Source organism: Heterodontus francisci, chromosome 13 (assembly GCF_036365525.1).
Source record: "Heterodontus francisci isolate sHetFra1 chromosome 13, sHetFra1.hap1, whole genome shotgun sequence".
Lineage (NCBI taxonomy): Eukaryota > Metazoa > Chordata > Chondrichthyes > Heterodontiformes > Heterodontidae > Heterodontus > Heterodontus francisci.
Window position 1 is genome coordinate 120296704 of NC_090383.1, and position 16997 is coordinate 120313700.

General features: G+C 44.5%; 2 protein-coding genes across 5 annotated transcripts in view; one reads left to right on the forward strand and one right to left on the reverse strand.

The window, feature by feature from the left end:
- LOC137376658 (uncharacterized) overlaps positions 1-16997 on the reverse strand; it is a 144850-nt gene that overhangs the window by 60613 nt on the left and 67240 nt on the right. The window lies entirely within an intron of this gene.
- LOC137376657 (uncharacterized) overlaps positions 16284-16997 on the forward strand; it is an 86570-nt gene continuing 85856 nt past the window's right edge. For all 3 annotated transcript variants that reach the window (XM_068045623.1, XM_068045626.1, XM_068045624.1), the window contains exon 1: positions 16284-16468. In XM_068045623.1, coding sequence (XP_067901724.1) covers positions 16417-16468 — 52 coding nt within the window. In that variant the 5' untranslated portion in view covers positions 16284-16416. The remainder of the gene's footprint in view (positions 16469-16997) is intronic.

The following is a 16997-nucleotide window of genomic DNA, read 5'->3' on the forward strand; positions in this document are numbered from 1 at the left end:
CACCCCAACGCTTTCAATCACCATTTCGCACCACAACTCCCCCTATCATTGTCTCCAGATGTTACCCACAGCAAATAATAGGCTGATTGGTTTATAGATACCTGACTTATCCCTTTCTCTCCTTTTGAACTGATCTGCTACGTTGGATCTTTCCAGTTCTCTGGCAATATCTAAGAAAGTTTGATAGACTGTGATTAGAGCCTTCACTATTTCCGCTGGCTTCCCTCAGAATACAGCCATTAGGCCAAATCCTTCTACCCCTTGTGCACCTCCTTATTTATATACTGTTACTGCTTTATCTATAGTCACCTTAACTATTTGCTTCTTTTGTATCTGTTCATTCGCTCTATCACACTCTTCTATATAAAAAAACAAGGATTAGGAATGCTGATGAAGTTTATATGGTTATCAAACCACAGGAACGTGTACAATTATCATATTTGGTGCTGTTTGATTTTGGTACTCAGTATGACATTCTCAGAATGCTGAGCTCAACTCCTAGGGTAGGACAGTGGTGAATCTGCCCCTACAGTAGGACACAGCCTTCTTCCTCTTCTCTCCGCTCTCCAATCTATCTACATTGTGTTATTGTATATGTATTGCACAGTGACTCATTGGTTTTCTAACTTTCTTAAGCATAGTGTAGTGTGATCTGGTAAAGATACGCAGCCACATTCATCCGAGGAGGCCCAGACGTCTCTACTCCACTTCTCTGCACTGCTGCTCCTCCCATCTGGAGGCCACTTTGTCACTTTGCCACATTTTAAGCTTAAGCAGCAGATCCGTCAAAATATAAAGTCACCAAGTGGTAGCGTGGATGTAGAAGAAAGAGAATGTGAATGTTGAATATTCATATTAATTAGTAATTTCCTCCTTTGGTGGTTGAATGCTGGTTGATGAGGGTGGAGTAGATGGTGCAGTCACTGAACTAGTAATCCAGCAGTCCAGGTAAATGCCAAGGGGTCATGGGTTCAATCCCACCACAGCAGCCAGTGGAATTTAAATTCAACTAATTAGTAAAATCTGAAATTGAAAGCTAGTCTCTGTAATGGTGCCATGAAACTATCATCGATTGTCGTAAAAACCCATCTGGTTCACTAATGTCCTTTAGGAAAGGAAATCTGTTCTTTCATGATCTGACTTACATGTGACTCCAGACCCGTGTGGTTTACTCTTAACTGCCCTCTGAAATGTCCTAGCAAGACACTCAGTTGTCAAGGGCAATTAGAGATGTACAACAAGTACAAGTACAACAAGTGCCAGCAATGCCCACGTCCCAGGAAAGAATAAAAAAAAGGAAGAAAGCAAATGTTGTTTTCATTCAGTTACTGGAAAATCTACATTGGAGATAGAATTTGTGGGGCCTCCACTATATGGGATATAATGGCCCAGTAATAACTGGACAATCTAACAAATGGGATATGCCATGAGATGCTGCACTCCAGCAACTTCTGCTGGAGTGGTCCTTGCCAGAACACCCTGTCCCTCTGTCTTTTCCTACAACTTGTCCTGCAGGCTCCCACCTCCCAAGAACGAGGTAAACATTATTTCACCACATGAACATTAGAACTTAAAATTGGTGCTGGAAAGAAAAGAGGGCCTATCACAAGGAATTGCCGGGCCCCTCGCCGGAAAGACCTTTTTTGCATACTGGCAGATAGTGTTGGAATAAAGCACCCAGTCCCTGCTTCTCCAATATACAAAAGACCTGGTCAGACCAGTTTAGTCAGATGACTAACTGGCTATTGGCGTTTTTTGAATTTGAACTTGCCACACAGAATTTTGAACTGAGAAAGCTCTTTGCTCCCAGACTGAGAACATCTCTCTCCTGCCTGCTCTCAGCTCTTTCTCACGGAACTGAAGACCCATTGAAGACACATGAACCCTAAAAGAGAAAAGTCTCCTACAGTGAACAAGATTTAAGAAAGGTATTGGGCCCCAATGAAAAGCAAGACTACTTACAAAAGGACTACAGTGAGCTCGAAGCACAGTAACAAGAAACTCTTCTGATATTGCCTCAAACCTCACTACTTTATTTTTCTTCTGCTTTTTTCGGTCCTGATTTGTATGTGTGTATCACGTGTGCATGCTAGCATGGGCACGTCATATATCCATAGGCGTTAACCCAATTAGAGTTTAAGTTTGAATAAATTTCACTTTTCTTCTTTAAACCTGAGAAAACCTGGTGTGCTGGTTTCTTTGCCTTATAATTGGAATCTGTGAAAGGATTCACCAAGGGGGAGCTCAAAACACAATGTGTTTAAAAATTAAAACCCTGTTACAATAAGACCAGGTGAAGGCTGAAAGAGACCCCAAGACACCTTTCTCACCTTTTCGTAACAACCCCCTCTTCATCCCCACAGCACTCCTCATTGTCCAGTTGCTTATCCCTTTCGCAAAACTGGGCATTGTACAGCTGACAGGAATGATTTTACATGTCTTTGAGGTCCTGTAGAGCTGTAACCCACCCAAGTGTTTCAGGCAATGGAGTCACTATTTCAGCATCCTATTAATGTGCTTCATAGTAACTCAGCTAGTGGCAAGGGCCAGCTATGACGGTGTTTCCTTTCAGTGGGTGTACAGAATTGCTCTGGTTTCTCATGAAGTATCCTTCATTTTCTTGGTTCCTTTTCAGTGTAGACACTGGGCTGCTGCAGAATTAAAGCAACATGGGTGCTTCCAGATAATGAGTGCAGGTTATTACTGTAGTTTGAAACTATTTACATATTAACATAGTGGCCGCTCTGTTCATGTATGATGTGGGGTTGTTATGAGGAACCTAACGGCGGAGTGTATCTGTCTGTGGTTCTCAGGTACTCGAGAAGCTGGACAAGTGGTCAAAGTTCTGAGCTCCTTCCATTCCACTGGGAAATTGATAACAAAAAAGAACTTGCATTTATATAGCAACTTGAACAACCTCAGGATGTCCCAAAGTACGTCACAGAAAATTAAGTAGTTTTGAGGTGTAGTCACTGTTGTAATGTAGGGAACTGTGACAATCAGTTTCTGCTCAGCAAGCTCCCACAAACAGCAGTGAGAGAAATGATTAAGTTATCTGTTTTCAGTCATGTTGGTTAAAGGATAAATGTTGAACAAGACACTGGAAGAACTTCCCTTCTCTTTTTAGAAAATGCCATGAGATCTTTTATATCAACTTGAAAGGGTAGATGGGTCCTCAGTTTAGTGTCTCATTAAGTATCTTCTGTAAGTCTCTAGAATGGGACATGAACCCACAACCTTCAAAGGTAAAAGTGCTACCACTGAGCCAAAGCTAGTAAGAGGCTGTTCCCTTACAAACATAAGAACATAAAAATGTAAGAAGTAGGAGCAGGAGAGGGCAATTTATAGACTGATTACTTATTGGGGCGGTGGGATATTCCGAACTTTCCCCCCTGAAATTCAGTACTTTTGACCCTCAACCCCTTCCCACCATCCCCACCGCCAATGGGAAGAGTTTTCCCTGCTCCCCCCACCCTGTAAACTTCACTCCTCCCTCCTCCCCATCAGTGTCACGCCTCCGATCTCGCAACAGAGATCTGATGGCGCGGGAATTCTGGCCACCGGCTGGAATATCGGTATGGGACGTCCGTCGGGACAAGGTAAGAGCTTTTGCATGCATTTAAAATTGTTTTAATATTTTAAATGAAGGCTCTGCCGCTGAGAGGCGGTGGGCCACACTGAGGCTTCGCCGTCGCTGGTAATATGGGGCGGGACCTTCTTGGCGTCAAGGTCCGTGGCGGGCCGCTCTCGCAAGTATTCAGCCTCTCAAGCCTGCCCTGCTATTCAATAAGATCATGGCTGATCTGTCCCAGGCCTCAACTCCTCTTTCATACCAGCTCCTCATAGCCCTCAACTCCCTGATATTTCAAAAATCTATCTACCCCCTCTTTAAATACATTCAGTGATCTAGCCTCCACAACTCTCTGGGGTGGAGAATTACAGACATTCACAACCCTCTGAGAGAAGCAATTCCTTCGCATCTCTGTTTTAAACGAGTGTCCCCTTATTCTGTAACTATGCCCCTAGTTTGAGATTCCCCCACTAGTGGACACATCTTCTCAACATCTACCCTGTCAAGCCCCCTCAGAATCTTGTACGTTTCAATAAGATCATCCCTCATTCTTCTGAACTCTAATGAATAAAGGCCTAACCTGTTTATCCGTTCTTGATAAGTCAACCCCTTCATCCCAGGAATCAGCCTAGTGAATCTCTTTTGAACTGCCTCCAATGCCAGTATATCCTTTCTTAAATACGGGGACCAAAACTGTACACAGTATTCCAGGTGAGACATCACCAACACCCTGTACTGTTGTAACAAGACTTCCCTATTTTTAAACTCCAACCCCCAGCAATAAAGGCCAAAATTCAATTTACCTTCTTAATTACTTGCTGCACCTGCATGCTAACATTTTGTGTTTCATGCACAAAAACACCCAGATCCCTCTGTGCTGCACTTTTTTGAAGTCTCTCTCCATTTAAATAATAGTCTGCCTTTTGACTCTTCCTACCAAAGTGCATGATCTCACACTTTCCTACATTAAACTCCGTCTGCCAAGTTTTTGCCCACTCACTCATAGATCGCTCAAAGTTGCCACCCAAGTTAATAGGGTTGCTAAGAAGGCGTATGGTGTGTTGGCTTTCATTAACAAGGGGATTGAGTTTAAGAGCCGCGAGGTTATGCTGCAGCTCTATAAAGCCGTGGTTAGACCACACTTGGAATATTGTGTTCAGTTCTGGTCGCCTCATTATAGGAAAGATGTGGAAGCTTTAGAGGGGGTTTAGTTTAGTTTTAGTTTAGAGGTATAGCACTGAAACAGGCCCTTCGGCCCACCGAGTCTGTGCCGACCATCAACCACCCATTTATACTAATCCTACACTAATCCCATATTCCTACCACATCCCCACCTGTCCCTATATTTCCCTACCACCTACCTATACCTCTTCTTTGGCCTCCTTATCTCGAGAGACAATGGATAAGCGCCTGGAGGTGGTCAGTGGTTTGTGAAGCAGCGCCTGGAGTGGCTATAAAGGCCAATTCTAGAGTGACAGGCTCTTCCACAGGTGCTGCAGAGAAATTTGTTTGTCGGGGCTGTTCCACAGTTGGCTCTCCCCTTGCGCCTCTGTCTTTTTTCCTGACAACTACTAAGTCTCTTCGACTCGCCATACTTTAGCCCCGTCTTTATGGCTGTCCGCCAACTCTGGCGAACGCTGGCAACTGACTCCCACGACTTGTGATCAATGTCACAGGATTTCATGTCGCGTTTGCAGACGTCTTTAAAGCGGAGACATGGACGGCCGGTGGGTCTGATACCAGTGGCGAGCTCGCTGTACAATGTGTCCTTGGGGATCCTGCCATCTTCCATGCGGCTCACATGGCCAAGCCATCTCAAGCGCCGCTGACTCAGTAGTGTGTACAAGCTGGGGGTGTTGGCCGCTTCAAGGACTTCTGTGTTGGAGATATAGTCCTGCCACCTGATGCCAAGTATTCTCCGAAGGCAGCGAAGATGGAATGAATTGAGACGTCGCTCTTGGCTGGCATACGTTGTCCAGGCCTCGCTGCCGTAGAGCAAGGTACTGAGGACACAGGCCTGATACACTCGGACTTTTGTGTTCCGTGTCAGTGCGCCATTTTCCCACACTCTCTTGGCCAGTCTGGACATAGCAGTGGAAGCCTTACCCATGCGCTTGTTGATTTCTGCATCTAGAGACAGGTTACTGGTGATAGTTGAGCCTAGGTAGGTGAACTCTTGAACCACTTCCAGAGCGTGGTCGCCAATATTGATGGATGGAGCATTTCTGACGTCCTGCCCCATGATGTTCGTTTTCTTGAGGCTAATGGTTAGGCCAAATTCATTGCAGGCAGCCGCAAACCTGTCAATGAGACTCTATACTAGGGGCAATTTATAACGGCCAATTTACCTACCAACCTGCAAGTCTTTTGGCTGTGGGAGGAAACCGGAGCACCCGGTGAAAACCCACGCAGACACAGGGAGAACTTGCAAACTCCACACAGGCAGTACCCAGAATTGAACCCGGGTCGCTGGAGCTGTGAGGTTGCGGTGCTAACCACTGCGCCACTGTGCCGCCCATGTTGCCCTCTCTCGCAAGTATTTTACGGGTCCCCCCGCCATGACCATCGCGTCGAGGGGCTGGTTAGGTTCAGCCTATTAGATCAGATGACCAAAAGCTTGGTCAAAGAGGTAGGTTTTAAGGAGTGTCTTAAAGGAGGAAAGTGAAGTGGAGAGGCAAAGAGATGTAGGGAGGGAGTTCCAGAGTCTGGGGCCTAGGCAACTGAATGCACGGCCACCAATGGTGGAGCGAATAATATTAGGGATGCTCAAGAGGTTGTGAGAATGGTGGGAAGGGGTTAGAGGCCACATGTTAGGAGGTTGGCGGGGGGAAAGTTTGGAAAGGGAATAAAGTTGTTTCTGACATTAAGTGCCACTTAAATGACCACGGGGGGCGGGGGCGGTGGGTGGTGTTGCGGAAGAGCCTCCATCACAAAATGTTTTATTCAATAAAAACTTTAAATATTAAATTTGTCCTGAAGGGCTTAAAGCACTTTAAACATGGCTCCAGTGCCTGCACGGTGGCGCCAGATGCTGTTGCCAGAGACGCATCGGAGCGGCCACTCCGCCCCCCCACCTTCGTCCCCCCCCATTTAAATGAGTCACCGCGCGTAATATTGCAAATGCTCAGCGACAGCTGCTGAATGTAGGCACATCGCTGTGTTCAAAGGGTGCAGCTGCGAAGAGCAGCGCCCAAATAAAATTCAGGCCATTGTCTTCACATCTCAGCAATTATTGAAAAATTGCCCCTAACATTGTCTTCTCTGCCTCCAAGGTAAAGATGCCCTACAACTAGTAAAGAAATACAGCCGAGTTCTTCTACTCCTTCATTCAACTTCCTGAAGCAACAGACCTTTTTCTATTGTAATATTATGCAGAACACAGCAAAGTAGAATGATTCCTGAAACTAGGCTGTATTGATTCCTGCTTTTATTGTTGGTCTCAAACAGATCTATCCAGCACTTAAACTGGGACCTGAGAATTCCTATGGTCTGTTCTATGACACTTTGTATAGTAACATGGGCCATAGTGTCTGATTCCCAGCCCGCAGCAGTGCTGGAGTTATGAACCATGAATGTAAGCTTTCTGAGGCACAAATGGTCTTGGTTTGTAAACTCTGGTGAGTGTGTAAACCGTGGCTCGGAGTCAACTCCCCCTTGGCCCCTTTATTCCCTTCACTCACTTGATCCTGGCCGTCACGTGGGACTAAGTCCTCTTTATTCAGGCTCAGGCTGGGTGTTTGGGATATCGGGGTTACAGGAGAGCCACCCTCCACCTAATCCACTGGCTACGGTTAATGGCTTAGTACAAAGAGGAGGAAACTCAATCCTTTCTTTAACTATCAATTTACTTTATTCACGTTGTTGTACAATGTAAGAATAAGGCTTATACACTCGGTTTGACAAAAGCATGCAACTCAAACTGGGTTATGCAGTTAATAACAAAGCTAACTAGAATCAATAAGCACACCCACTAGGTTCCTCTGACCTTTCCCTGACCTAGTCACAGAAAACAAAGGATAATACCCGAAAAAGGGGAGAGCTGATGCTGGACAGGCGTTCCGTTCTCTCTCTCTTTTACGTCATCGACGCTTTGCTCATGCAAGGTCTTCCACTTCCGCGATGGTTGGTCTCCGGAGTTTCTCACTGGCTCTATGCCTGAGATTCTCCATACTTATTCTCCTTCTTATCTCTTCAAAACTGTGCTGTCTCTTTCCTGTTGGTTTAGGCCTGCTCACCTCGTTCGTATCTTCTCCTTATTGGCCCAGGCCCAAAGACTCCGGTATCACACCGTGTCCAAATAAGGCTCTATTCCTGTGAACTCTCCCTTGTCTGTCACATAAATTAATTCGTTCAAACTGGTTTTTACCAGCACAGGCCAGTGTCTGAACTCAGGTTACTTTAGTTTACAAGCAATCCAACAGTGTCTGAGCTCAGGTTACTTTAGTTCATAAGCTATGCAACAGTTTGGAACAGACTCTGTATTTCTTGCAGCCCCCGGCCAACAAGTGTAGGGAAGGGTCATTCTGACTGTGAATACCCCAATTCTAACCTTGTTTCCATATCCTCCTCAATAGCGTAATAGGATTCTCATTGGGAATTCCCATTGGGAAGCTCATGGCACTAATACAAAGTAGATCAGTCAAACTAATATCATAATTTCTGACAAACATTGAAATACTAAAGACACCAATATGCTGGCAAAGTAACATCAACCTTCAATAACTGTACATTAACTGGCCTCCTCAATACACTATTCACTCAGGGATACCTTCCTGCATCTCCTACTGTCACTTACATAGTGGTGGTAAGTACTTGGGACAAAGGTTTGGGGAAAATGGATCAGAGGGTTTAGTCATTTGTATGAGACAGGCTCCTGACAGACCAGAAAGGGACTGATGGTTTTTGGGAAGATAATTCAGGTGCAGTTTTGTACCAGTAGATTTGAGGCAGTAACCCTCGAGAACTCAATTTACTCTGTTTAACATCCCAAAATGGATGATAATTCAGAGGAAATCACACAACAAATCATCACAAATCAGACTAAAAGCAGCAACACACAGAAAGAGGAAACCAACACTTCCATTTGCTCCGAATGTCAGTTGTTAGCACTGTTATATCTGAGTTATAAAGTCCCAGGTTCATGTCCTACTCGGAGCTTCAGCACTAAAATTAAGGGAATGCTGCAGTGTCAGCAGTACTGTCTTTCTGATGAGAAGTTAAACCAGGGCCCCATCTGCTTGTTCAGCTGGATATAAAAGATCCCATGGTGCCACTTTGAGGAAAAGCACAGGAGTTCTCCCTGGTGTCCTGGTCAATATATATCCCTCAATCTTAGTTATTTATGGCACAGCAGGAGGCCATTCAGTCCAGGGAGTCCATGCTGGCTCTCCACAGAGCTATCCTGTCAGTCCCACTCCCCCGCTCGATCCTCCTAGCCCTGCAAGTCTATTTCTCTCAGGTGACCATCCAACTTCCTCGTCTCCACATCCACCACCCTTGTGGGCAGCAAGTTCCAGGTCATTACCACCCGCTGTGTAAAAAAGTTCTTCCTCACATTCCCCCTGCATATTTTGCACAAAATGTTTAATCTGTGTCCCCTAGTCCTTTTACCATTAGTTAATGGGAGCAGTTTTTCCTGTCTAACCTATCTAAACCTGTCGTAATCTGTTACCTCTATTAATTTTCCCCTCAATCTCCTTTGTCCTAAGGAGAACAAATCCAGCTTTTCCAAATTAACCTTGTAACTAAAATCCTCCATCCCTGGAACCATTCTAGTAAATCTCCTCTGCACGCTCTCAAGTACCCTCACGTCCTTCCTGAAGTGTGGTGACTAGAATTGAACACAATACTCCAGTTGGGGTTTAACCAGAGCTTCATAAAGATTCAACATAACTTCTCTGCTTTTGTACTCTATGTCTCTGTTTATGAAGCTCGAGATCACATATACTTTACTAACCACACTCTCAATATGACCTGCCACCTTCAAAGATATATGCACATGCACCCCCAGGCCCCTCTGTTCCTGCACACTTTTTAGAACTGTGCCATTAAGTTTATCTTGCCTCTCCCTATTCCTTCTGCCAAAATGCATCACTTCACATTTGTCAGTATTAAATTCCATCTGCCACCTCTCTGCCCATTCTGCTAGCCTATCTGTGTCCTGTTGCAGCCAGTTCACATCATCCTCACTGTTTGCTGCATTACCAAGTTTGATGTCATTGGTAAATTTTGAGATTCTAGTCTGTATTCCAAGATCCAAATCATTTATATATAGCAAAAAAAAACAGTGGTCCAGCACTGACCGTTGAGGAATACCACTGTTTATCATCCACCAGTCTGAAAAACAGCTATTTACGATGACTTGCTGCTTTCTGTCCTTACACCAATTTTTAAAATTAATTGTACACTGGCCCTTCTATTCCATGAGCTTCAATTTTGTTAACCAGCCTTTTATGTGGTACCTTATCCAATGCATTCTTCAAATCCATATAAACAACATCCACCGCATTCCCTTCATCAACCTTCTCTGTTACTTCATCAAAAATTCAATTAGATTAGTCAAGCATAATCTGCCTTTTACAAATCCTGTTGGTTCTCCTTAATTAATTTGAACCTCTCCATGTGTCTGCTGATATTTTCACTGATTATTGTTTCTAAAACCTTACTCATCACTGATATTAAACTAACCGGCCTGTAGTTACTAGGACTGTCCTTACACCCTGTCTTGAATAAGGGTGTCACATTTTCCACTCTCCAATCCTCTGGCACCTCTCCCATATCCAGGGAAGATTGGAAGATTATGAAAAGGCCTTCCACTATCTCCATCCCCACTTCCTTTAGCAACCTGGATGCAAGCCATCTGGACCAGGTGACTTATCTACCCTAAGCATAGCCAGCCTTTCCAGTACATCCCCCCCTTTCAATTTTTACCCTATTCATTGCCTCTACTCGCTCTGCTTCCACTGATATTTTGTCAGCTTCTATTTTCTTGGTGAACACTAATACAAAGTATTCATTACGTATATTAGCCTTGTCCTGCACCTCGAAGCATATATTACCCTCTTTGTCCTTAATAGACCCTACTCCACCTCTTATTACTTGCTTACTATTTACATCGGGTTCCCTTTTATGTTGACTGCCATTCTATTTTCATGTGTTCATTTTGTCAGTCTCATTTTCCTCTTCACCTCCCCTCTCAACTTATTGTATATGGCCTGGTTCTCACTTCATGATTTCACCTGACATGCAGCAAACACCCTCTTTTTTTTTGTTTCATCATTATCTCTATCCCTCATCATCGAAGGAGTCCTGTTATTAGTTCCCTTACCTTTCACCCCTGTTGGAATGTACCTAGCCTGTACCTGAAGCACCTCTTCCTTGAAGATAACCCATTGTTCCAATACAGTTGCTCCTGTCAGTCTTTGGTTCCATTCTATTCGGACTAAATCCCTTTTCAATGCATTGAAATTAGTCCTCTTCCACTCTAGACATTCTACCTTATTTGGTTCCTTGATTTTCTGCATTACTAGTTTAAACTTTATGTTACAAAGAACAAAGAACAGTACAGCACAGGAACAGGCCATTCGGCCCTCCAAGCCTACGCCGATCTTGATGCCTGCCTAAACTAACACCTTCTACACTTCCGGGGCCTATATTTCTCTATTCCCTTCCTCTTCATTTATTTGTCAAGATGCCTCTTAAACGTCGCTATTGTATTTGCCTCCACCACCTCCCCTGGCAGCAAGTTCCAGGCATTCACCACCCTCTGTGTAAAAAACTTGCCTCGCACATCCCCTGTAAACTTTGCCCCTCTCACCTTAAACCTATATCCCCTAGAAACTGACTCTTCCACCCTGGGAAAAAGCTTCTGACTATCCACTCTGTCCATGCCACTCATAACTTTGTAAACCTCTATCATGTCGCTCCTCCACCTCCGTCGTTCCAGTGAAAACAATCCCAGTTTTTCCAACCTCTCCTCATAGCTAATGCCCTCCAGACCAGGCAACATCCTGGTAAACATCCTCTGTACCCTCTCCAAAGCCTCCACGTCCTTCTGGTAGTGTGGCGACCAGAATTGCACACAATATTCTAAGTGTGGCCTAACTAAGGTTCTGTACAGCTGCAACATGACTTGCCAATTTTTATACTCTATGCCCCGACCGATGAAGGCAAGCATGCCGTATGCCTTCTTGGCTACCTTATCCACCTGCGTTGCCACTTTCAGTGACCTGTGGACCTGTACACCCAGATCTCTCTGCCTGTCAATACTCCTAAGGGTTCTGCCATTTACTGTATACCTCCCACCTGCATTAGACCTTCCAAAATGCATTACCTCACATTTGTCTGGATTAAACTCCATCTGCCATTTCTCCGCCCAGGTCTCCAACCGATCTATATCCTGCAGTATCCTCTGAGAATCCTCATCATTATCCGCAACTCCACCAACCTTTGTGTCGTCCGCAAACTTACTAATCAGACCAGCTACATTGTCCTCCAAATCATTTATATATACTACAAACAGCAAAGGTCCCAGCACTGATCCCTGCGGAACACCACTAGTCACATCCCTCCATTCAGAAAAACACCCATCCACTGTTACCCTCTGTCTTCTGTGACTGAGCCAGTTCTGTATCCATCTTGCCAGCTCACCTCTGATCCCGTGTGACTTCACCTTTTGCACCAGTCTGCCATGCGGGACCTTGTCAAAGGCTTTACTAAAGTCCATATAGACAACATCCACTGCCCTTCCTTCATCAATCATCTTCGTCACTTCCTCAAAAAACTCAATCAAATTAGTAAGACACGACCTCCCCTTCACAAAACCATGCTGTCTCTCGCTAATAAGTCCATTTGTTTCCAAATGGGAGTAAATCCTGTCCCGAAGAATCCTCTCTAATAGTTTCCCTACCACTGACGTAAGGCTCACCGGCCTATAATTTCCTGGATTATCTTTACCACCCTTCTTAAACAAAGGAACAACATTGGCTATTCTCCAGTCCTCTGGGACCTCACCTGTAGCCAATGAGGATGCAAAGATTTCTGTCAAGGCCCCAGCAATTTCTTCCCTTGCCTCCCTCAGTATTCTGGGGTAGATCCCATCAGGCCCTGGGGACTTATCTACCTTAATGCTCTGCAAGACACCCAACACCTCCTCCTTTTTGGTAACGAGATGACTGAGACTATCTGCACTCCCTTCCCTCGGCTCATCATCCACCAAGTCCTTCTCCTTGGTGAATACTGATGCAATGATCACCCTTACCCAAGTGCTCCCCTACAGACACTTGACCCACCTCATTCCCAGCACCAGATCCAGCAATGCCTCTTTTCTAGTGTGATTGAGAACATACTGATCAAGGAAGTTCTCCTGAATACATTTTAAAAATTTGTCCCCTTACCCTTTGCTCTCAAACTATCCATATTTGATATTTGGTTAATTAAAGTAAAGGCCTGCTACTTGACTCGAACCCGACAGCACCCGACGACATGTGTCGGGTTCGGGTTGGGACGGGCTCCTCTTCCGGGTCCGTCTTTCAGGTTTGGGTTGCCCAGGTTGGGCCCTGGTCGGGTCATGCCAACACACACACCAAGTGCTCTGCTGGTAAGTACTGAAATTAAAAAACTTTACTGAGCTGGGAGACCGGGATGAAACTGAGTCTGCGCAGTGAGCACGTGACGTCACTATGATGTCATCACGCATGCGCTGCAGCTTCCTGGAGGTTCCGAGTTGGAAGGTAAGTAAAGGGATGGTCGGGTCGGGCTCGGGTCGGGTTGAGTTGGGGTCAGTCTCGGGTCGGGTCGGGCTCGGGGCAAAATCGGAGGGACTTGGGGCGTGTTGGGCTCGTGTCCGCTGTGGTTCGGTCGAGTTCAGGTTGAGTTCTTTTTCCCGACTTGAGTAGGCCTTTAAATTAAAGTCCCCTAATATCACCACTCTGGTTCTTGCACATTACTGTGATTTCCCTGCTGATTTGTTCCTCTAATTTATTTTTAATTTGTTCATGGGATGTGGGCATCACTGGCCAGGCCAGCATTTATTGTCCATCCCTAATTACCCTTGAGAAGGTGGTGGTGAACTGCCTTCTTGAACCGCTGCAGTCCATGTGGGGTAGGTACACCCACAGTGCTGTTAGGAAGGGAGTTCTAGGCTTTTGACCCAGTGACTGTGAAGGAACGGTGATGTAATTCCAAGTCAGGATGGTGTGTGACTTGGAGGGGAACTTGCAGGTGGCGGTGTTCCTATGCATCAGCTGCCCTTGTCCTTCAATGTGGTAGAGGTTACGGGTTTGGAAGGTGCTCTCTAAGGAACCTTGGCGTGTTGCTTATCAAATGCCATATGAAAGTCCATATAAATAATATCCATAGATATTCCCCTGTCCATTACTTTAGTCACCTCTTCAAAAAATTCAATCAGATTCATCAGGTATGACCTACCCTTTACAAATCCATGCTGACTCTCTCTGATCAGCTGAAAATTGGTGATGGGTCAATGGGACTTTGTGTGAGTTAGGATACAGGCATCAGAATTTTGGATGAGTTCAAATTTATGGAGGGTGGAAGATGTGAGAGCAGCCAGGAGAGCAGTTGTGTCTGTAGGTAACAAAAGCACGGGTGAGGGTTTCAGCAGCAGATGGACAGGGATAGAGACAGGCAATATTATAGAAGTGGAAGAAGGCGGCCTAAGTATGTCCAAGTTACAACCTCACAATTTCCTTTGCATTAGAATTGTGAAAATGTAGGTAAAAAGAGGAACTCTTTCAAACCCGTTTGTTCTTGTACTTCTCTCTTATTTGTGACATCTTTTACCAGACTGACTGCAATGATATGCGTTTTTTTTTTCAAGTGTCTTCCTTAAATTTTTCTATCCACAACCCAACTGAGATCAGAAAATCCCCAGTGCTGGGTGTCAGCCCCTGCTATGTTAAAATTAAATGTACATGTCATCAAACCCACAAACAAAGCCAGTCTTTTAGCAACAGTCAATCTAAAAATTAGCTAATGTGGTATTATTTAGATTTAACTTCCTCTTTCACTGCTTCCTTAATGATTTCCAACAGGAACAGATCTGGGTCCCTCATATAGATCATTATCATCTATAATTGGGTCACAATCAAACTCTTCTGATAACATTGGTGTATGTCTCACAAAAGTTGTAAGTCTGGAAGACAGCTGCCAGTATAAGGAGCCAATAAAGAAAGACTTGCATTTCTATAGCACCTTTCACATCCACAGGACTTCCCAAAGCCTTTTACAGCCAGAATTCAATTAATAAATCTGGAATTAAAAGCTAGCCTAATGATGGCCATTGTCGATTGTCATAAAAACCCATCTGGTTCACTGATGTCCTTTAGGGAAGGAAATCTGCTGTCCTTACCTGATCTGGCCTACATGTGACTCCAGACCCACAGCCATGTGGTTGACTCTGAAATGTCCTCTGAAATGGTCTAGCAAGCCACTTAGTTGTATCAAATCAGGGCAATAAATGCTGACCTAATCTGTGATGCCCACATCCCATGAATGAATAAAAAAAAAGACAGGTGCAAGAATCTATCTCTTCTCTTGAGTATGGCCTGTACACAGATGCTGGGTTAATTGAACATGATTGACCAGATGCCCTGATAGTGAGTGCTCACTACCTGATGGAACTCAGACTGACTGACTGGGAAAGCTTTTTAAAAGGTGCGAAACTGGTAAGTGTTGACATTCAGAGAAACTTGGGGGTTCTCGTACAAGGAATGCACAAAGTTAACATGCAGGTGCAGCAGGCTATTCGGAATGCAAATAGCATGTTAGCCTTTATTGCAAGGGGATTGGAGTACAGGAATAAAGAATTCTTACAAAAATTGTACAGGGCTTTGGTGAGACTACATCTGAAATACTGTGTGCAGTTTTGGTCTCCACATTTAAGAAAGTATATACTTGTACTGGAGGCAGTGCAGGGATGAGGGGTTGTTCGATGATGAGAGGCTGAGTGAATTGGGCCTATATTCTCTGGAGTTTAGAAGAATGAGAGGCGATCTAATTGAGACATACAAGATTCTGAAAGGGCTTGATAGGGTAAAAGCTGAGAGATTGTTCCCACGGGTCAGGGAATCTAAAACACAGTCTCAGATTAAGGGGTTGATCATTCAGGACTGAGATGAGGAGAAATTACTACACTTAAAGGGTGGTGAATTGTTGGAATTCTCTGCCCCATTTAAGGCTGGGATAGACGGATTTCTGGTCTCACAGGGAATCACGGGATGTGATGAGTGGGCAGGAAAGTGGAGTTGAAGCCTAAGATCAGCCATGATCGTATCGAATAGTGGAGCAGGCTTGATGGGCCATGTGGTCTACTCCTGCTCCTATTTCTTGTGTTCTTGTGTTTCTACGCTCAGTCTTTGGACTAAGCTGAGTGCACTGATCCCCTTCAGGAGCATGATGAGCACTATAGTTAGCTTCAGTACCTTTGGGCCAGGTGAGGAAAATCAACCAGTGCATCTGTGCCTGATCCCTTTTTGGTGCTGGAGATTGTGTGCGGATGCAAAGGTGAATTTAATGAAAGACTATCAGTGCCTATGGATCTCGACTCAAGCAAGAGTCACTGTGTTCAAGAGAAACGGCTTTTAAAGGTGATTGGTACAAACTAGTTTGGTTGCTTGTTTGGTGATGTGTGAATATATTTCAGTATTTTTTTCAAAGCACAGCCCACTTACTCTTGTTATTCCTTCCTCTTTATGTGGTTTGTATTCGAGCTGTGACAATCGTGTCGGAAGTTGAGTGAAATTCAGCCATCGCTGAAACATCAGCAGTAACTTATACAGTGTGTGAATGAACAAGAACTTAAACTTCAGAAAATAAGTTTGTTTGAAATGTTTGGCCTGACGCTCTCAACCCTGACTCTGACCCTCTGTGTGGCAGTGGGTAAGTAAATGCCCAGAGTTTAGTCACCCAATCTGGGTTTAGTTTCTTACAATTATGTTTTTGAGTTTAATTTATTGATTATGGGTGATGAGTTTGAGGCAGGTGTTTTGTAGACAGATATTTATGTTTAAGAATTGAGATAGTTTGGGCTTTCTCATACTTCACTGGGAATTTACACCGTCTGATATGACACTGAGCCACGCAGCCAAGTTATCTTACTCTGGGTCAGTAGAGTGACTGCTGGGGGGTGAAGATCATTCAGGTCAACTGCTTTGCTCTTCAAGGTTGAGAAGCCAGCAAGAACCACTATGCAGACTCATGAACAAAGTCACTTGGGTGAGGCAGACTGGCACTGCTTGTGAAGTCAAGGCCAATAATAAGCTAAAAGAAAAGGCTGACAAAAATGCAAGGCAAAGTGGAAATAAAGGAGATAAAAGCAACAATGGGATACAGAGAAAGTAAATAGGTGAAAAAAGGAAGACAGAAAAAACTTGTGAAGAATATCAAAGCTGTTCTCCTTGGAGCAGAG